Source organism: Xenopus tropicalis, chromosome 4 (genome assembly GCF_000004195.4).
Source record: "Xenopus tropicalis strain Nigerian chromosome 4, UCB_Xtro_10.0, whole genome shotgun sequence".
NCBI classification, from domain to species: Eukaryota; Metazoa; Chordata; class Amphibia; order Anura; family Pipidae; genus Xenopus; species Xenopus tropicalis.
The window spans coordinates 144,523,172-144,545,144 of record NC_030680.2 but is presented as its reverse complement, the minus strand read 5'-3'; the positions used below and the strand labels follow the sequence as shown (position 1 = coordinate 144,545,144).

Here is a 21,973-nt window from a genome sequence, read left to right as displayed (position 1 = left end):
TGCTTCTGCAGAAGGAGGAGTTTCTGAGGGGCCCCAAGCGGAGTCCCCAGTGCAAGTTGCGGGGTTTGACCCTGACATGCTGCCGCATGAACCGGGATTCCAGGAAAATCTGGCCAAGGGAATTCAGAAGTTTAAGGAGAAAAGGGCTGAGCTTGCGGCTCTGAAATCTCTAATAAAGACCAAGAGGTATGAGTGCGCTAAGGCCTACAGCCTGGCCCGGCCCCGCAAGAAGGTAGAGATTGCTGCCCTGTGCGACAAACAGCGCACTCTGGAGCGGGAGCTGGACTTCCTTGGCAAGGGAATCGGCGCGGTAAAGGAATCCTTTGATAATGCCGAGCGGTTCCGGGAGATGGAGCAGAGGCGCCAGGAGGAAAAATACAGGGCATCGCTGAGAAGCAGAGCCATTACAGAGGTGTCCAGCGATGAGGAGCCTGAAAGCTCTGGGGCCCTCCAGCCAAACCGGCCAGTTCCAAAGAGCCCTGGGATCCCCACTGGCACTCCTACTGGTACCCCCACTGGTACCCCCTCAGGTACACCGGGCCTCCTAAGGGAGATCAGGCAGGTGGAGTCTCCTTGCTCCCTGAGACCGCAAAAATGGTCTTTTCTATGGAAGAAATTGAAGATATTGACCCCAAGGAAAAGGTAAAAGCGAAGGAAAAGAAACAGCAGCTGGAAGTAAGTAGCTTTGTCTACACAGAATCTGATTTCCCTGTCCTGCCCTCACCCCAAAATCAGCCTATATCTATGGGTGTCTCCCAGGCTGCCCCTCAGTCAGCTGAGGATGTTGGGGTGCAGTCAGCCCCTGCTGCGTTGGCCAGTTGGGCACACAAAGCAAATGCCAATATGGCTACAGCAGGGAAAAGTGAGAATCTGCCATCTGGGAGGAATGTAGGGCAGCCGGCGCAGAACATGGCTGAAAGGGAATCAGTTTGCCACACTGCTGCAAATATCGGTGCAGAACAACTAGCGGGCCCTGAGGGTGTCATCTCACAGCAGCCAGAGGCCACTACATCCACTACTGTGTCTCTCCCAGAGCAGGAAAAAGCCAGTTGTGATGGGAACAACTCGGAGCGGAACCATAAAGGCAAAGCTGCAGTCGCTGAGCAGCAGGAGGAACAGCGAAAGGGAAAGAAGAAGAAGAAGACCAAGCCTGCTCCTAAATCTGGCAGGAAGAAGGCGGCTGCAAAAGACTCTGCAGCGGACTCTGGTAGTTCAGCAATTCCAACTGCTGCCATTTCCAATGGTGCAAGTGTGCGTGGGCGTGACTGCAGTGAGGGGATCGGTGAGCGACTGCCTGAGGCTGGTGAGTGCACTGGGAATGTGAATTCTGTGGGTGTAAATGTGTCTGGGGGGAAAGTGTTGGGGGGCTCGGGTCCAACTGTGCAAGGGTCAAATGCTGTTGTGCAAGAGGTGAATGTGGGTGCAGATACAAGTGTTGTGGGTGCAGGTATGAGTGCTGTGGGTACAAGTGCTGTGGGTGCAGGTACGAGTGCTGTGGGTGCAGGTATGAGTGCTGTGGGTACAAGTGCTGTGGGTGCAGGTACGAGTGCTGTGGGTGCAGGTATGAGTGCTGTGGGTGTGGGTACAAGTGCTGTGGGTGCAGGGGTGAATGACCCAACTGGTGCAGTTAATGCCACAGCGGCGGGTGTGAGTGCAGCGAATGAGGTGGCGGGAGTGAGTGGCCAAAGCTTTGCTAATATTGTCCGTGGCAAGGCTAAAGTGCCTGGCAGTGTGAATGTGGCGAAGGTGGCAGTGAGTGGGGCGCGTGTGGGTGACAAACCTGCAGTGGGGAATTACCCCCGACGTGGGAGGATCTACCCCGCAGACTCGGGGAGGCGCAGGAATGTGGTGCGGTTGCAGTGGGAGGGGGAGGGTCCCTTGCCTGAGGGAAATAATGTTATTGATAAGATCTGTGATATGGGCTTCACTGCAAATGATATTTATTGTTTTGTGCATAACAAAGTTTTCAAAGATTATACCATCAGCTTCATGAGGCCCCAGGAGTTAGATGAATTCTGGGAAAAGTTTAGGGATGCCACAGGGATGTGGGAGGGGTTTCGGGCAGTGCCCGTGTCTAGGCCTGGGGTCTGCAAGGTCACCATTCTAATAGAGAATGAGTCCATCCCCCCCGCAGACCTTAAGATCTGGCTCAGAAGGTATGGGGATGTGATAGGGGAGCTGGAGAGGGACTTTGGGTACAGGGGGATATGGACGGGGGGCTGGCAGGCTAAGGTGCGCCTACGCACAGTAGGCAATGTCACCCAGCACATCCCCAGCTCCGCATACATTGGCCGGGATTTAGTCTGCTGCTTTTATCCCGGGCAGCCCAGGGAATGTTGGAAGTGCGGCTCCACCAGGCATTTCAGTATTAGTTGCGATGTACTGAAATGCGCCATGTGCCTTGGCGTAGGTCATGTGGCAAAGCACTGTCCCAAAAGCATCCGGTGCAACTTGTGCGGAGAGCTCGGCCATGCGTATGGTTCCTGTCCTATGTCGTGGCAAAGCATTGATGAGGAATACCACAAGGAAATGGGGGTGCTGGAGTCCGAGGCCACACAGGGTCAGGTGGTTGGGGAAACTCAGCCTGTGCCTGATCCTGACCCCCCGTTCATCCCCCATAATTCATCTCAGCCTTCCCATGGCCCCCAGCCTCCCCAGGGCCCCCAGCCTTCCCGGGCCCCGCAGTCTTCCCAGGCCCCGCAGTCTTCCCGGGCCCCGCAGTCTTCCCGGGCCCCGCAGTCTTCCCAAGCCCCGCAGTCCTCCACATCCGTTAGGGCAACACGGGGAAGGGGGAGAGGACAACCTAGTGGACGGTCACTAATGTCCCAAAGGGTAGTTCAGGAGACCCCCCCTTCTGAGCGGCCTAGTGCGGCTAACAACACATTGGGGGATTGGGTCAAAGTAGGCGAACCCCAGAAAGCCACCTTGGCCAAGCAAAAGGCTACCAACTCGAGTGGGGGGAATCACAGAAAGAAAGAGGAGAGGGCAGAGGGTGCCCATACAAAGGAGGGGGCTGATCCCTTTCCTTTATCCGTAAACAGATTTGCTCCTTTATCTTGGGGGGAGAGGGCAGAGTTGGAGGAGGAGGAGGAGCTAAACAGGGAGCTTGGCCAGTCTGATAACGCCAACTCTTCCTCTTCGGAATTTGAGGACATAAGTCCTGCTGAAGCTGAAAAGCTTCCATCTGGTCTCTCTGCAAAGAGGGAATGCTCTGACGATGATAGGAAGGTAAAAAGGAGGGTGGAAACCTCCTCATCTTAATCACCCTGTAAATGGCTGTTCCCCCTCCGATACGCGTCGTGACCATTAATGTCGCGAGCGTTAAGTCTGTAGGTGCAAGAGACACGGCCTTCTTTTTTCTCTCCCGAGTTGAGGCAGACATTTTATTTTTGCAAGAGACCAGATTATGCAATCTTCAGGTGCTCCATAGGGCCAAGAAGGAATGGGTGCACGGTCCTTCTTACTGGTCTCTTGCGGCCGAGATGTACAGCGGAGTGGCGGTCCTTTTTAAGACCAGTAAGGTAACAGTCAAACGGGTGATTGAGGTAGAGATGGGCAGATGTATGGTCTTAGACGTCCTGCTGAATGGGCAGAATCTTCGCCTTATTAATGTGTACGGTCCTCAGACCCTAAAGGCGAGGAGGGACCTGTTTAGCAGGATTAAGCCCTTTCTTTTTACAGCCCGGCCGATAATTTTTGGCGGTGACTTTAACACCGTGACTAGGCCTATGGATAGGGGAGGTGCCGCAGGTCGGCTGGGCTACGATAGCATTTACCTGAATAGCATAGTTAGTCAGGCCGGCCTAGAGGATGTGCACATTCGCCACTTCCCTGACCGCACGGGTTTCACTTTTTATAGAGGAACATGTAGAAGTAGGATAGACAGGTTTTTTGTTAAACAGGACTTCATAGTGTCTCCTCCTGAGGTGACAGCCGTGGAGTTCTCCGATCACTGTATGGTGAGTGTGTCCTTGAATGTTTCAGAGTCCCCTCAGAGGGGAAGGGGTCTTTGGCGCCTGAATTCGGCCCTCCTGGGGGAGGAGTGTGTAAATCAGTCCTTCAGGGAGTTCTTTCAGGCTCAGGAATCCTTATTAGATCTGTGCAACACTAAGGCGGAGTGGTGGGAGATGGTCAAAAAGAGGGCAGCAGGACTCTTTCGAGGCCTAGCAAACAAGATACAAATTGATAAAGATCGTGCCTACCAATCTCTCAGGAGAAAGTTAGACAGACTGGTGTCTGATGGGGCCCAAGGTGGGGAAGTTGCCAGGGTCCGTGCCCTCATGAAGGAGTATCAGTATGACAGGTACTCTTCCCTGGTTTTGGAGAGGGACTACGGGAAGCACCACTCGCCCGACCCTTACCAAAACTGCCGGGAAGTGTTTTCCCGCAAGTCCATACACGGCTTGCAAAATGAGGCTGGGGTGCTAGAGACTTCGGTCCCTGGTATTCTCAGAGTTGTTAAGAACTACTATGCTGAACTCCTGAAGGGGCAGGGGCTCTCCCGGGCCAGTATGTCTTCCTTTCTGGAAGAGACCCCTATTCTGCAAGATGAGAATATTTCTTTTGACGAATTGGAGTGTGAGATTGGAGTTGAGGAGGTCAGGAAGGCAATTGAAGGCTTAGGCCTCAAAAAGTCTCCAGGGCCTGACGGTTTAACAGCCGAATTTTATAAACAGTTTGTTGATGTCCTGGCCCCTCGTCTCACAGAGGTATTCAGTAGCACCCTGGAAGAGGGCCTACTCCCTCCCTCTATGAGACACTCAGCTCTTATTCTCCTCTCCAAGGGTTTGGACCAGTCTAAGGTTGAGAACTGGCGCCCCATCGCTCTTCTCAATACAGACCGAAAGATTCTGGCAAAGGTCATGTTCAACCGCCTTTTTCCTTTTGCAGAAAGGCTTCTTTCCCCCTCTCAGCACTGCACAGTGAAGGGCCGCAGCACCTTTTCCGCTGTCCTTGGCATCCGGGAGGTCCTAGAGCGGTGCAGGATCTGCGAGTGGGGTAAGTATCTGCTGACTTTGGATCAGTCAAAGGCTTTCGATAGGGTAAACCACGAGTATCTCTGGTTGCTCCTTGACAGGTACGGTCTTCCGGGTAAATTTGTTAATTGGCTAAAGATTTTGTATAAAGGGGCCGAGAGTTTCCCACTTGTGAATGGTTGGTCCGGGGAGAGCTTTGGGGTTTCTTCTGGGGTCCGACAGGGCTGTCCTTTGAGCCCTTTGCTTTATGTATTTGCCATTGATCCCCTCATAAGGCGGATAGAGTGCGATGCATTAGCAGGGGTTCCTCTGTCTCCCGGGAGGGCCCTGAAGGTCTCCGCTTATGCAGACGATGTCACAGTAGTCGTGTCTAGTGGGGAGGAGGCAGAGACTGTGGCACGGGTGCTAAGGGACTACTCAAGGGCCTCTGGGTCCTTGATTAATCAGAATAAGTGCAAAACTTTCTGGATGGGGAAGGGAGATCCTGCCTTCGATCTTCCGGATGTCTTCCCAGTGGCCCAGCCCAAAATTAAAATTCTTGGTATCGAATTTGGCCATGGCGATTATGCCAAGCAAATTTGGGAGGGCAAGTTGGAAACCGCATCTGTTCTGGTGAACCGGTGGAAAGGGTTGAAATTTACCCTCAGAGAAAGGGTGGATCTTATCAAAACCTACCTGATTCCAATCTTTTTGTATCTCAGCCATGTGTGCCTTTTGCCAGAAGCTTTCTACGTTAAGATCAAAGGTCTCTTCTTCCAACTGTTATGGGGGAATAAGACAAACCTCATCAAAAGAAATATTACCTACCTACAAAGGAAGGAGGGGGGTCTCGGTATGGTGAACCCCGTTGTGTTCTTCGTGAACACCTTTATTAAGTATAACTATAACAACCTCCTGTTGGAGAAGCCTCCTTTGTGGGTGGAGATCTTCAGAGTTTGGGCCCTTCCTTTTCTTGAGTGTTGGAAGAGAGGCGGCTTGGTAAAGAGCGTGCGTGCTCCTCATGCCCCTCTCCCGCCTTATGTTGCCGTGAGTCTGAAGGTGATGAGGCGGTGGTGTGTGTCTGTTGGGGAGATCAGGGCTTCTCCAAGAAGGGACATCGATAGGAGAGTCTTGGGTTCCTACTTTCATGCATCACTGGCCCTGAAAGACTGTCCAGACGAGGTGTTGAGATCAGGGCTCTCTTTAGTCAATTCCCCAAGGGTTCCCCCGAAGCTCAGGGATGTCGTCTGGCGCTCCTTCCACGGGAAGCTCTATGTTAATGGGAATCTGAAGTACAGACGCACTGATGACCGTGACTGCCCACGAGAGGAATGCTCTGGGGAAGTGGAAACGATGGACCACTTCTTGCTTCAGTGCCCCTTTAACATAGATGTTTACAAACAAGTCTCTGCTGCCTTGGGCATTCCTTGCCTCTCTGGTTGTAATTACCAGGAGTGGGCCTATGGGGCATTCAAGCGACACAGGGGGTATGATTTGGGCACTCTTTTCTTAGTCAGCTCTGTTGTCCGCTTTTACACCTGGAACACACGGTGCAAGGTTTCTCTCAGGCGTGAAGTCCTCCCCTGTCCAGTGGTGGTGGATATGGTACTGGGTGAGCTCGGGAAGATACGCTCTTTGGAGAGACAAAGGATGGATGAAGCAAGGTGGAAGGGTCTGTGGAGGGGCATTCAGTTTGACCCACCGTGAGTCTCTTGCTAATTCTGATGTCTCTTTGGTGTTGGGCTAGTTCTTTTCACCCCCCTTAGATTTTTGCCTTCGTCGTATTTTTCTGATGGGGCTTCATACAGTTTTAGGTGAGTAGCCCAATCTTTTGCCTTCCTGGAGTCAGAGCCATGTTTTGTGTGTATAGTTGTTTATAGTAGAGTGGCCCCCAGCCAGGCTGAGCCGCTCATTGAAGTTGAGTTAAAGTTGGAAATTGAGCAGCGTTGTATAGCTCAGGTGCGACTATACATCAGCTTTGTAACATTTGTACAGTTGCCCACAGAGCAAGCGGATACGTTTTATGGATAAGCTAATTATGTTTACTGCATGTAAATCTATTTAATGCTTTTGCTTATTTGTTATGTTATTTTAAGCTTTATTGTATTAGGATGCAAGAACTCAATAAACAAAAATTTCCCCTGTACTAAGCACAATTCAGCAGGAACAGCCCCCTAAGTTTGCTCATAGCCTGTACAGAGAGATACCATAAAACTATGGCACATAGGGATTCCCCTGTACTAAGCACAATTCAGCAGGAACAGCCCCCTAAGTTTGCTCATAGCCTGTACAGAGAGATACCATAAAACTATGGCAGCATAGGGATTCCCCTGTACTAAGCACAATTCATCAGGAACAGCCCCCTAAGTTTGCCCATAGCCTGTACAGAAAGATACCATAAAACTATGGCACATAGATATTCCCCTGTACTAAGCACAGTTCAGCAGGACCAGCCCCCTAAGTTTGCTCATAGCCTGTACAGAGAGATACTATAAAACTATGGCACATAGGGATTCCCCTGTACTAAGCACAATTCAGCAGAAACAGCCTCCTAAGTTTGCTCATAGCCTGTACAGAGAGAACAAAAAAATGAAGGCACAGTATATAAAGAGTTAAGCAACATTCCATGAGAACATGGAATTAACAGTGAAGCAGACATGCACATTAATGAGAAAGTGCTCAGTATAAACTTACAGAACTCCACTCTAGGGCCTTCCATTGGCCACAAGGGGTCACAGAGCACGCTTCGGTCGCTAGCGGCTTTGGTAGTTGAGCGCAGGCCGCTTCGTCCGCCACAGACCCTTGATCATCCCGGCAGCTGACGTATCGCATTCTGGTTCCTTTCCCACAAGTCGCTGAGCACTAGAAAATTGGATTATAAACCTGAGTTGCAGTACCAGAATCAGCCTGTAGATGGCCCATGGCAGGGAATGGAATTGCCATTGTGTTTATCTGCCATGTGTTCTAGGAGTCTTGTACATGAGGTTGGTATTGCTATTGTGTATGAATGGAGTCCCATTTGTGGGACAGGGGGGATTACAGTCAGGAGGGCTCCCGTGTTGGGTGGACTGGACATCGGCTATGGGCTGGTTAAGGGGTTAATGGGAATGGGTGAATCCTGGGAGTGTTTGGCATAAAGTTGGTGTGGTCTGGCATGTTATCTTTGGATGTAAGCTCTTTTGGGCAGGGCCCTCTTCACCTCTTGTATCGGTTATTGATTGCTTTATATGTTACTCTGTATGTCCAATGTATGTAACCCACTTATTGTACAGCGCTGCGGGATATGTTGGTGCTTTATAAATAAATGTTAATAATAATAATAATGGGCATAATAATCCAGACCTTTTATAGGGGGGCTGGTAACTAAATAGAATAGGGCCCTTTGATCTCTGGTGGGAGCCCTACCCCTGATACAAATCAAGAGAGTCAATCCCCAATAAGACTAAAACTACATTTAGCGATATACAGAGCAACATTCATGGAATTAATCTAATAATAATAATAATTAATCTATAATGCGACGCCAATATGTCAGCGTGATCATAACAATAGCCAATAATCAAGGAGCTGCTGAAGGCGGAAGAGCCACAGTCATTTATGGCAATTATAAATCTAATATTGTTTAAACAATCACAGCCCCCATAGAGACAGGAATGGAACGTTCTGTACAGCGATGAGCTGAATCCCAACTGGAGGGGAAAGGGTTAAATAAACACAATATGGCTGCACTTACAGGGGTCCAAGATCCGAAGCGCCACTGGGTCCTGCTGTGCACGATCTGCTTGGTCTCGGGAATGCCGGGGCACGCATCCGCTTCACAATCCTGTCAAAAGTGCTCGGCTTCGTTAAGCAGTTTCCCTTTCATAATTAATGACTTTCTGAACTCGTTGCTAAGGAGCGGGAATTAAAGCTGCACTGCGGTTATTAGGCGCTGGCAGTTTTGTATGGAGACGGCGGCTGCAACTGGCAGCTCGCACCCAGAAGATATCGATCAAGCTGAACAGTGTTTAAGGGTTATTAAAGGGGAAATAATCTTTTTGGTTTATGCTATTTTAATTGTTTCTTTTTGATTATATCCAGATTTTGGTTTATAAAAATACAATAGCTTGAGCCTTACCTGAGTGTCCGTTGGTCGGGTTGCAGCATTGCACTCGCTGTCGTCAACGACCGCTCTGTAAGCGCCCACCACGCATTTCACTACTCGCATCTGGTATCCTGGGCCACAGGCTGCCGTACACTGTATAGAGCAAACTCTAGTGAGAAGGTGCAGCACCCTAGCACGGTGGATCAACTAGGGGTGACTGCCCTGGCCCCTGAACCCAGTGGGTGGGAAGAATGGGTGCCATTCTGATGCATCAATGCAATGCACCATTTTTTTACCCACAATGCAATTACCTTCCCAGAATCCCAGCACCATTTCAGCAAAACTTTGTGCCAGAAACTGTAGGTGCAAACGATTTGGGCCTAAAGGGAAGGGGTGAGAGTGGGCAATACATAGATATATACTGTATTTTCCCAAAAGAACAAACAAGGATTTGCTGTACCTGCCCCCACGGTCCAACCTGCCAGGAGGCACATTCCGGCTGCTCACAGGCCTCGACCGATTCCGGCTTTGTCTCGGTGTCGCAGAACCTGTCGTGTAACCGGTCGTCTCCGAACTGACACCAGGTCTGGCGATGTTTGTGCCCCTTCCCACACGTCACCAGGCACTAAATAGGGGTTCCATGATTGAAGTTATAATCGTCTGTATTAACTGGGGCACTATCACTATATAATTACCCCCAGCCCCACCAATCATCTGTATTAACTGGGACACTATCATTATATAATTACCCCCAGCCTCACCAATCATCTGTATTAACTGGGGCACTATCATTATATAATTACCCCCAGCCCCACCAATCATCTGTATTAACTGGGGCACTATCATTATATAATTACCCCCAGCCCCACCAATCATCTGTATTAACTGGGACACTATCACTATATAATTACCCCCAGCCCCACCAATCATCTGTATTAACTGGGACACTATCATTATATAATTACCCCCAGCCCCACCAATCATCTGTATTAACTGGGACACTATCACTATATAATTACCCCCAGCCCCACCAATCATCTGTATTAACTGGGGCACTATCATTATATAATTACCCCCAGCCCCACCAATCATCTGTATTAACTGGGGCACTATCACTATATAATTACCCTCAGCCCCACCAATAGCATCCAACTATTTCACTCCTTTATATAAGATTCATTAGTGATGTCCCAACTGAGAAAACTTGGTTGATACAAAAAGCTTTCACGGTACAAAGTTGCTTGTTTTGTTCCAGCTAAGCTTCCTTTTCCTCCCTTTTCGACCACAGGATAAATGAACCCAAAAACAACCCTTTGCCCATGAGATTTAACTCTCTGCCCTACTTGCAAGAGGAAATCTGTGTGACAACTTGGTCATCTAAAAAAGGAGGGGGAAATTGCAAAATGGAGCTCATTGGGAGCTTATTGACCTGTTTAAGGGCCTGCCCCTTCCAAAAGCCGCCCAATCGTTATATACCAAAAATCTTCTCGATATTGACATCTAGATATCTATTTAAGAGGACCACACCAGCCTGTTCATGTGGTCTTCTACATATAGGCCTCCACAGGCCAGCAGTAAGGTCTGATCAGCAGCCCAGGTCCAAAGAGTTGGATCAACACAATATGACCCAGTGTGTAGACTGTAGATGGTTAAATCGGCAAAGATCTACCCATTTGCTGCATTAGCAGACTGGGATCTGTTGGGGTTAAAGATGGTCTTTAGAATCTGTTTCTAAGGGGCTAAAGGTGGCCATACACGGGCCGATTGTAGCTGCCGATATGGGTCCTTTAGACAGATTTGGCAGCTTATCAGCCCGTGTAGGGGCAGAAACGAGGGGCCTGCCTGACTGATATCTGGCATGAAATCAGCCAGATATCGGTTGGGCAGGTTAAAAAATTCAGTCGGATTGGGGACCGCATTGGCTCGTTGATGCGGCCACTGAACCGACTGCGCCCATTACCATCATTATAGTTCGATAGTTTGGCCCCAGAGCCAACGACCAAATTAGCCTAAATTCTCCCGATATCACCCACCCGTAGGTGGGGGATATCGGGAGAAGATCCGCTCGCTTGGCGACATTGCCAGGCAAGTGGATCTTTACGTGTATGGCCACCTTAAGAGACTGGGCCATATTGCTGTATGTGCAGCCCCCTATAGTCACTGCGGTGGGAATTCAGTGGCACTTACGTCGGACCAGTCGCCGGTTTTCCATTGGGGGCAGGGGAACTCGCTGCAGCGCTGCTCCGTAGGCTTCTCCTGCTGCCCACATTTACTGTCATCCAGAATATCGTGCAACGCGTTCACACAGATGGCCCTGCGTCTTCTCGTCCCTGTCCCGCAGCTTTTGGAGCACTAGCGGATCAAAGGGGGGGGTCATTAAATACAAAATACTTTCATGTTCTGCTACATATTGAATTGCATTCCTCATTAAAGCCAAGCCCTATTCTGCTCATTAATACAGGTATGGGACCTGTTATCCAGAATGCTGGGGTTTTATTGAAAATAGATCTTGCCGTAATTTAGATCTCCATACCTTAAGTCTAGTAAAAAATCAATTTTAGTAGATTAAAAAAATTGAATTTTATGATTAAAATGGGGTCTATGGGAGATGGTCTTCCCTTAATTTGGAACTTTCTGGATAATAACGAATCCCATACCAAGATGGAATTTAGGCCAATGGGGAACCTTGGTGTAACTTTAATGGGCTAATTTATCGATATTTGAGTTTGTAAATTAGAGTTTTCTATCTAAATCGAATTAACTCACATGTCAAATGCTCGTTTATTTATTAATAGGAAAACTCGTTTGAATAAAAAACTCGACAACCTCAAATTTTTCCAGTAACAACTGACATTCGAGTTTCTGAAACCAATCGAATTTGAGTTTTTCTAGCGCAAAAACACTCGAACATCAAACTCAGACATTGAGGAATCTCCCCCTAAATGTCTCAGCTTTGGGAATGCCCTTTGAGCCAATAAGGGGAAGCCCCGCCCATGACCCCCTGTATATAAGAACAGGCATATTTGCCCTTTAGTTTAGCAGTAGGAATGGTTAACCCCTTTCTTGCCAACTGTATTTGTCAAGCCGTTTGCTTTGGCCGTTCCACCGGGCAGACTGATTTCGGACTCACTTCTGACCAGGGAGAGTAACGCCAGCCTCCTGTGTTGCAGTCTCCGGAACACTTCTCTTTAGTGAGCGGTTTCTGTAGGTGGCTGCAATACCTCTCGTCCACTTTTTCATTCTTGCCGTCGGCCCTGGTGTATTTGGCGCAGTGAATATCGAGTGTCCGGTATCCCAGGCCGCACTGCACTGTACATTCACTCTTCCTGGCCACGTGCCACCTACAATAGCCAAAGAATTCTTATTAATGCTCCGGCTGTTTGCTCTCTGCTAAAGTGAATTGATACTAAAGGCAAAAAGGTGGGGGGGGGGGGGGGGGGGGGAGAAATAACAGATGCAGAGCTGAGATAAGGAATCTCCATACAAATACCTTACTTCACATTCAGTGTTACATGGCTCTGTTACTGGCTCTGGCTGAGGGATCCGATCACATCTCTGATCCGAAACAACTAGCTGGTCAGAATCCCGGATACATACTGGTTTCTGCTTTCGTTCCCCTGAGCACAAACACATATGAAATACATTAGAGTAATATGTGGGGGGTCACATACCCCCCTACTGTAAATGATAAGGATATTAGCAGTCACTGAGGGGTTCTGTGCCCATATAAAGGCACAAGGCTGCAGGCTGAGTTATACAGGGAACTCTGAGTATCACTCATGTATTATAAGGGATAATGTACCCCCTACTGTAAATGATAAGGATATTAGCAGTCACTGAGGGGTTCTGTGCCCATATAAAGGCACAAGGCTGCAGGCTGAGTTATACAGGGAACTCTGAGTATCACTCATGTATTATAAGGGATAATGTACCCCCTACTGTAAATGATAAGGATATTAGCAGTCACTGAGGGGTTCTGTGCCCATATAAAGGCACAAGGCTGCAGGCTGAGTTATACAGGGAACTCTGAGTATCACTCATGTATTATAAGGGATAATGTACCCCCTACTGTAAATGATAAGGATATTAGCAGTCACTGAGGGGTTCTGTGCTCATATAAAGGCACAAGGCTGCAGGCTGAGTTATACAGGGAACTCTGAGTATCACTCATGTATTATAAGGGATAATGTACCCCCTACTGTAAATGATAAGGATATTAGCAGTCACTGAGGGGTTCTGTGCCCATATAAAGGCACAAGGCTGCACGCTGAGTTATACAGGGAACAGCATATCTGAAAGGCCGTTAATATCCGGTTAGTTGGAGCAAACAGGACAGGTAACCTGACGTTGCACTGAATCGTACCTTGGCACATTTTGTTGCAGGGCTGCCAAGGCCCGTATGGATTCCAGTAAAACTGCTGAGGTTTATCTTCAATTGGAATATTAAAAGTATACCGCACGTCTGGATTATATAAATTACCAACTGACAGGATCTGAAACAGAAACATCATCAATAAAAAGTCTCCAAAACAACAGTGTATGTCATTGGTCAAGTGCCAAAATGTAGCTCCTGTGGTTGCTTTGGCCATCAAAGCGTTCCTTGTTGATATATATATATATAGATAGATATATCTATTACCCACTGTAACCTGCAGCACTAATATCCTTCTATTTGTGTCTGTAAGTTACCCTCCCATTTAGATTGTAAGCTCTACGGGGCAGGGACCTCCAACTTATTGTCTCTCTGATTCTTAACTTATTGCAACTGTACCTTGAACTTATACAGTATATATATATATATAAGTAGAGCCCTTTTTATAATGATACCAGAATGGGGAAATAAGACAAAAGCAAAGAGACAAATGAAAATGAAAGAAAAGAACAGAAAGCAGAAAAAAAGATGCACAAAAAATGGGGGGGAAAGGGAAACTGGACGAAGGAATAGGGACCCCACCTGGAGAACGATTTCCTGCTCAATGCGATCCGTGCAGTTAATCCTTTCGATGGCATTGTCCGACCCGCTATATTCAATCACCGCATTTCCCACTTTGATTTCCCTTTTGAACATACTGACCACAAAGTCTCCATTTAAAAGAAATTCTCCATGACTGTTCGACAAAGCTGTGGGGAGAAACGGGATACTGTAAAAACTCCAGCCACTGTAGGGTTAATGCAAAGGCATTCCATGGTGCCTGGGTGGGACAGCTATTTATATAGGGACACTTGTACCCGGGGTGTCAGTAACTCAACCCCCTACACTTTATTCCCTATATATTATAAGGAACTCCTCAGGGACTTATAATATCCCTATATGTTACAATAGGGGGTACTTTATTCACTATATATTATAAGGAACTCCTCGGGGACTTATAATATCCCTATATGTTACAATAGGGGGTACTTTATTCACTATATATTATAAGGAACCCCTCGGGGGCTTATAATATCCCTATATTTTACAATAGGGGGTACTTTATTCACTATATATTATAAGGAACTCCTCGGGGACTTATAATATCCCTATATTTTACAATAGGGGGCACTTTATTCACTGACAGCTGAACTGTAATTGTTATCTAGAATAATATACAGATTTTTTTTATTTTTTACAGTTCCTAAAATAGCTGGAAATATTCAGGTAAAACAGCGAATACCTCAGGAGACCGATGAAGTCATAGGGAGGAATGTGAGTCTAAAATGGAAAACTCCTGGAGGGGACAGCTGCTTACGCAGACTGAGCCATTGGCCACGGGCTGCGCACTTGCTTGTCACTCAGCTGCACAAACAGTCGCCCCAAGGCCCCAAAGCACCGCGTCGGCTCTCCATAGACTTCACTGAGCGCAGATACCAAGCGTTTATAGAAATGAATAATGAAATGGGGAGGATTTGACATGAGCTGGCGAGGGGCAATCGGGAGATTTTTTTAGCAAGTGCTGCAGTTTAGTAGGAAATAAACCATTTGTACATTCAGTCTGATTTATTGGTCTCAGATACAACAATAATTAGAATAGTTGTGTCAAATAAAAGTCAAAAAGTAGTTTATTAGGACGGAAAAGCAGCAGCCTAATGCGTTTTGTGCCTTGTAGGGCACTTACTCATAGGCTAATGGGCACTGCACTATTTAAACACAGAGTGTCCAATCAGGATAAACTATACAAAAGCCAATCAGAATGATGTATACAAAAAAACATAAAAATCAAAAAATGGTGTAAGTGAAACAATATATGCAAGAAAATACATTTACACACTTGCTAAGAATTCACCAAATAAGTGAAACTACAGGTATGGGATCCCTTATCCAGAAACCTGTTATCCAGAAAGCTCCCAATTACGGAAAGCCCGTCTCCCACACTCCATTATAAGCAAATAATTCAGAATTCCTTTTTCTCTGTAATAATAAAACAGTACCTGTACTTGATCCCAACTAAGATATAATTACCCCTTATTGGGGGCAGAACAGTCTTATTGGGTTTATTTAATGGTTAAATGATTCCCTTTTCTCTGTAATAATAAAACAGTACCTGTACTTGATCCCAACTAAGATATAATTACCCCTTATTGGGGCAGAACAGCCCTATTGGGTTTATTTCATGGTTAAATGATTCCCTTTTCTCTGTAATAATAAAACAGTACCTGTACTTGATCCCAACTAAGATATAAATAATACTTATTGGATGCAAAACAATCCTGTTGGGTTTAATTAATGTTTTATTGATTTCTTAATAGACTTAAGGTATAAAGATCCAAATTACGGAAAGACCCCTTATCCGGAATACCCTTGGTCCCGAGCATTCGGGATAATGGGTCCTATACCTGTATTAGAAAAATACAAAGTTTACCTGTATACAGAGGTGTGTTTATAACACAAGAATATAAAGATATATATAAATAAATAAATATACACCTTTGAAAAAATAAGTCCGTCAAGGACACTTAACCTTTGTGGAAGAAAAATAAGGAATAGGAAATAAAGGATAATGAAAAAAGGGGTAATAAATATAGTATCTGTTACACAGATCAGCGCTCAAACATGATCCGGCTCTAATATTGGAAGTAATTACTAATACACTAGTTAAAAACCGATTTAGATAGTTATGGTGATAGGAGTAGTTTACCGAAAAAAGCTGTTTTTAGTTGTAGATTTTTGACTTTTACTTGACACTACTATTCTAATTATTAATGGTCATCTTTGCATTTAAATGATCTAAAATTGCATTTATCGCCCCTGACCGAGGGTATTCTGCAAGCTTTACCATCCACCATTTAATTACATGCCAATTATTTGTATTTTTCACTTTATTTTTGAGCAGTGCTATACACCGTTCTCCTTTATAATTCCAATAAGTCTCAGCAGTTACAGCGCCCCCCCAATGCTTGCAAAGTCATTGCTGCTTCATAACAGTGCGTATGGGCAAGGCTTATATAGTAGCTAAGGCTGAAAAAGAACTCCTGTTCATTAAATTCAAGCATTTCTATCTTGAGACCGGCCAAAAAACACAGCATTTATCCCTTTCCTGAAGCAATATAATGTATCTTTAATGTATCTCAATTCCTTTCTTATTTTCTATTCTATTACAGGTATGGGATCCCTTATCCAAAAACCCGATATCCAGAAAGCTCCGAATTACGGAAAGCCTGTCTCCCATAGACTCCATTATAAGCAAATAATTTTAAAAATGGATTTCCTTTTTCTCTGTAAAAATAAAACAGTACCTGTACTTGATCCCAACTAAGATATAATTACCCCTTATTGGGGGCAGAACAGTCCTATTGGGTTTATTTAATGGTTAAATGATTCCCTTTTCTCTGTAATAATAAAACAGTACCTGTACTTGATCCCAACTAAGATATAATTACCCCTTATTGGGGGCAGAACAGCCCTATTGGGTTTATTTAATGGTTAAATGATTCCCTTTTCTCTGTAATAATAAAACAGTACCTGTACTTGACCCCAACTAAGATATAATTACCCCTTATTGGGGCAGAACAGCCCTATTGGGTTTATTTCATGGTTAAATGATTCCCTTTTCTCTGTAATAATAAAACAGTACCTGTACTTGATCCCAACTAAGATATAATTACCCCTTATTGGGGCAGAACAGCCCTATTGGGTTTATTTCATGGTTAAATGATTCCCTTTTCTCTGTAATAATAAAACAGTACCTGTACTTGATCCCAACTAAGATATAATTACCCCTTATTGGGGGCAGAACAGTCCTATTGGGTTTATTTCATGGTTAAATGATTCCTTTTTCTCTGTAATAATAAAACAGTGCTTTGTATTTGATCCAAACTAAGATATAAATAATCCTTACTGGATGCAAAATAACCCTATTGAGTTTAATTAATGTTTTACTGATTTTTTAATAGACTTAAGGTATGAAGATCCAAATTACGGAAAGACCCCTTATCCGGAATACCCTTGGTCCCGGGCATTCTGGATAATGGGCCCTATACCTGTATATGTAATATCTTTTCATACCATGAAAGACAGGCAACCTACAAATCTTTGAACTACAAATCCCAGCATTCCTCCAGCAGATCAACCATTGAAGAGATTCTGGAAGTTGTAGTTCAGAAACATCGGGAGAGTTTAAGGGAGCCCATCGCTGAGATAAAGCTGGTTTCACAATTTCTCTCCTCAAACTTAAACTTATCAGTGATCCTCCATTCCCCCAAAAGTCCTTGTAACAGTCACTATGCATAGATGGCATTTTGATGCCAAGTGGCAAATATAACGCCACCTAGACCTGGAGCTTTTTTTTCAGGGCAAAATGGGGGAAAATGCAGAAGTCTGGGAAAGCAAAGGCAAACTGTGTCCAAAATTCCAAAATGTGCTCTGCACTTCAGTAAGTAAGTGACCCATTTGGTCCTTTCATATAATAAATACACTCACGTGGCAATGCAATTATATGCACCCAACCCAAGAAGGAAGTTCTCCAAACTCTCAAGGCCCATTGGCTGATCGTGTCCAATTAAGAGAGACCATTAGCTGAAGAACATGTATTACTCTCATCAGTCTTTAATGGCATCCATTCATTTATTCATTAAGTGGTAATTAACAAATCATAGTTAGTGACTCGCCAGTCTACATAAATCATCCTCCAATGGAGGCGTAACTGTGTTTATGGCTTCTATTCCTAAGTCTACAGCAGCAGTTCTCAACCTGTGGGTCGGGACCCCTTTGGGGGTGGAACGGCCCTTTCACAGGGGTCGCCTAAGACCATCGGAAAAAACATATTTCCGATGGTCTTAGGAATAATTTTATGGTTGGGGGTCACCACAACATGAGGAACTGTATTAAAGGGTCGCGGCATTAGGGAGGTTGGGAACCACCATTCTAAGTGGTGTATAAAGGTTGTTAACGTGAAGTAAAGCACCAAAAATTGAACAATTTCTCAACCTATTTTACTTATTCTGTGTATTTTCTGTATGTCATTGCTATAGGTAAGTTTTTTTTTTTTTTCCATTTGAAACTCCCCTGGGACCAAGGACATAAAGCAGCGGTTCTCACCCTGTGGGTCGGGACCCCTTTGGGGGTGGAACGGCCCTTTCACAGGGGTCGACTAAGACCATCGGAAAACACATATTTCCGATGGGCTTAGGAATAATTTTATGGATGGGGGTCACCACAACATGAGGAACTGTATTAAAGGCATTAGGAAGGTTGAGAACAACTGATCTACAGAGAAGGTAGAATACAATACATTGTGGTTGTTGCTTTAATGTGCCCTTGAGTAATGCATAATCACATTGGGTCGGTATCCCAGGAACAGAACCATAATTGCTCCTTACAATACAGGATTTAAGGAGGTACCATCACCAGCGAAAGTTACTAACAAGCCTATCCGGTACCAGTGGCCCGTGCAATACGATAATGCGGACTGACAGAACAATTTTCCCTTTTAACCCAGATCTTGTGGAATGCAGGACATACTGTATTTAGCAAACGGAATCCCAAAGTCTGCTGCACAACTTCACACTAATGCGATTAGGTAGCTAATTTCCTCAGTTAGTTTCCTCGCCATTTCACCCGGCTCAGCGCTACATCAGACCCTTAAGTAAAAATTGCTTTTCAATAAGAAATAGGAACGGGCTTTTTTAGGTTTTCTACCCATATATGTATGTATCTATATCTTTATTTATAAAGAGCTACTTATATACGCTTTAATACATTTCCCCATTATGGTTTAGAAACCATGAAGGGGAACTAATTTTTGTCGCACAGAAATATATTTTTTTCCATGATTATTTGACCTTTTATAAGTGCTATTTCTGAAGCTTAGACCCAAAAACATGGGTTACTGGCATGCTGTCACCTTCCTCACTAAATAACGACCTAAAGCTGGCCATACTCGGGTGATGTCGCCAAGCGAGCGGATCTTCACCCGATATCCCCACCTACGGATGGGTGATATCGGGTAGCAAGTAGCTTTAAAAAAAAATAAACCCTGGGGCCAAACGATTGAATTACATTTGCGCCCATGGGGCAGTCAGTTCCGACTGGATTTTCTAACCTGGCCGATCGAGATCTGGCCAATTTCAGGCCAGATATCGGTCGGCCAGGCCGCTCGGTTCTGCCCATACAAGGGCCAAATAGCTGCCGAATTGGTCCAAGGGGCCGATATCGGCAGCTATAATCGGCCCGTGTATGGGGACCTTAAGTCATTGGCAAGGAAAGGGTTGATTTGGCATTTTTGAACCATATTTCCAGCTCACTGAGAAGCATATTAGAAAATGAGGCTGCTAGATCCAAGCCAAGCATTATTAGCCAAATATAAAGCCAATACAGGTATGGGATCCCTTATTCGGACACCCCTTATCCAGAAATATCCGAATTATGGAAAGGCCATCTCCCATAGACTCAATCATAAGCAAATAATTCTAATTTTTAAAAATGATTACCTTTTTCTCTGTAATAATAAAACAGTACCTGTACTTGATCCCAACTAAGATATAATTACCCCTTATTGGGGCAGAACAGCCCTATTGGGTTTATTTCATGGTTAAATGATTCCCTTTTCTCTGTAATAATAAAACAGTACCTGTACTTGATCCCAACTAAGATATAATTACCCCTTATTGGGGCAGAACAGCCCTATTGGGTTTATTTAATGGTTAAATGATTTCCTTTTCTCTGTAATAATAAAACAGTACCTGTACTTGATCCCAACTAAGATATAATTACCCCTTATTGGGGGCAGAACAGCCCTATTGGGTTTATTTCATGGTTAAATGATTCCCTTTTCTCTGTAATAATAAAACAGTACCTGTACTTGATCCCAACTAAGATATAATTACCCCTTATTGGGGGCAGAACAGCCCTATTGTGTTTATTTAATGGTTAAATGATTCCCTTTTCTCTGTAATAATAAAACAGTACCTGTACTTGATCCCAACTAAGATATAATTACCCCTTATTGGGGCAGAACAGCCCTATTGGGTTTATTTAATGGTTAAATGATTCCCTTTTCTCTGTAATAATAAAACAGTACCTGTACTTGATCCCAACTAAGATATAATTACCCCTTATTGGGGGCAGAACAGCCCTATTGGGTTTATTTAATGGTTAAATGATTCCCTTTTCTCTGTAATAATAAAACAGTACCTGTACTTGATCCCAACTAAGATATAATTACCCCTTATTGGGGCAGAACAACCCTATTGGGTTTATTTCATGGTTAAATGATTCCCTTTCCTCTGTAATAATAAAACATTACAATACAGTACAGTAGTTTGTAATTATTGCTTATCTGCTCCCAAGGCTGATAGTCCAGTGCACCTAGACCTCACTTCCACCTATTATTTCCAGTTGACCTGTCCAAGGGTAGCACTATCACAGCTTTCACCACCAATGAGATCTTTGCCCATTGGCACCTTAAATCGGCCCTTATGTATGTATGTATGTATAACTTTATTTATAAAGCGCAACAAGGATACGCAGCGCTGTACAATCTTACAATATACACAATTACACACAGGGAGGACAAGTGTTATAATAAATACAATAAATAAGTATAAATACACAGGGTGTAAGTGCCATGAGGTATGAGACACAGAAGGAAGGAGGTCCCTGCCCCGTAGAGCTTACAATATATTATATTATATTTAGATATAATCTATTTTCCCTGTCCCAGCAGTCAAATGTAATGACATAGTAAGTTAGCTTGAAAAATGACCAAGTTTAACCTTTCCAAGAACACTCTACCACTCGTTTTGTTGCTGATCTCGGGCCCATATTTGCAGTATTTAATAAGATGCTGACTGACTTGCCATCCATCAACTGCACCCCGCGAGGGGCGCCTCTAAGCCTAAATAGATTGCTTGATGTTCCTTTCAGTATCCCCCCTACACCAATGGGTAAACGTTTACATGTCAAACTTGATGACAACGTCAAATTCCTTCAGAACTGTCAAGTAACCGCTACAAGGTTCACAAAGTGCAATGTTTCAGCTTTCACAGTCAGTGAGCTGTGAAATAAGTAAATGCACGCAGCGCTCTTTCATTTGCATCTATATAGGCTGCCCATGAATGGATGATCTACAAGTGGTGGCCGGCAACGACAAATCTTTATTTTATTCATTGTGCGAGGAGAAGCTGTTTATTTCAACAAGATGAATGGGGCTCCTTTCAGATTAAGGGGCCTACGTTGAGTTGATTGAATTAAGAGCCGGAGAAGGTCAGAATGGGACACTAGTTCCCTTCACTGGAGCTTTACTTTGGCTTCTAACATGAGTGGTACAGTGACACTGCGTCTGTTATTCACAGAGACCTACAGAAGGCACGCACTGCTGGGCATGGCAACAGTCATCTATGGAAGGGAAATGCGCAAGGAACCGTAGTGTTGATTGATGACTTGATGTCTGATAATTAAAAGATATACACTACTAAACTGAACATAGCAGGGTATGCAACGTCATCCCAAAATGTAGGC

The 21,973-nt window shown here is 45.0% G+C and overlaps 1 protein-coding gene across 3 annotated transcripts in view; it reads right to left on the bottom strand.

The window, feature by feature from the left end:
- Nucleotides 1-21,973, bottom strand: part of adamts9 (ADAM metallopeptidase with thrombospondin type 1 motif 9) — a 161,991-nt gene that overhangs the window by 58,035 nt on the left and 81,983 nt on the right. For 2 of the 3 annotated variants that reach the window (XR_001170408.3, NM_001374796.1), the window contains 9 exon segments: nucleotides 13,994-14,160; nucleotides 13,403-13,532; nucleotides 12,530-12,656; nucleotides 12,170-12,380; nucleotides 11,227-11,391; nucleotides 9,500-9,664; nucleotides 9,073-9,192; nucleotides 8,689-8,778; nucleotides 7,650-7,817 (listed from right to left, as the gene is read on the bottom strand). Coding sequence is in view for 1 of the 3 variants with exons in the window: in NM_001374796.1 (NP_001361725.1) it covers nucleotides 7,650-7,817; nucleotides 8,689-8,778; nucleotides 9,073-9,192; nucleotides 9,500-9,664; nucleotides 11,227-11,391; nucleotides 12,170-12,380; nucleotides 12,530-12,656; nucleotides 13,403-13,532; nucleotides 13,994-14,160 (1,343 nt within the window). In the remaining 2 variants the exon portion in view is untranslated. 3 annotated transcript variants of the gene reach the window in all.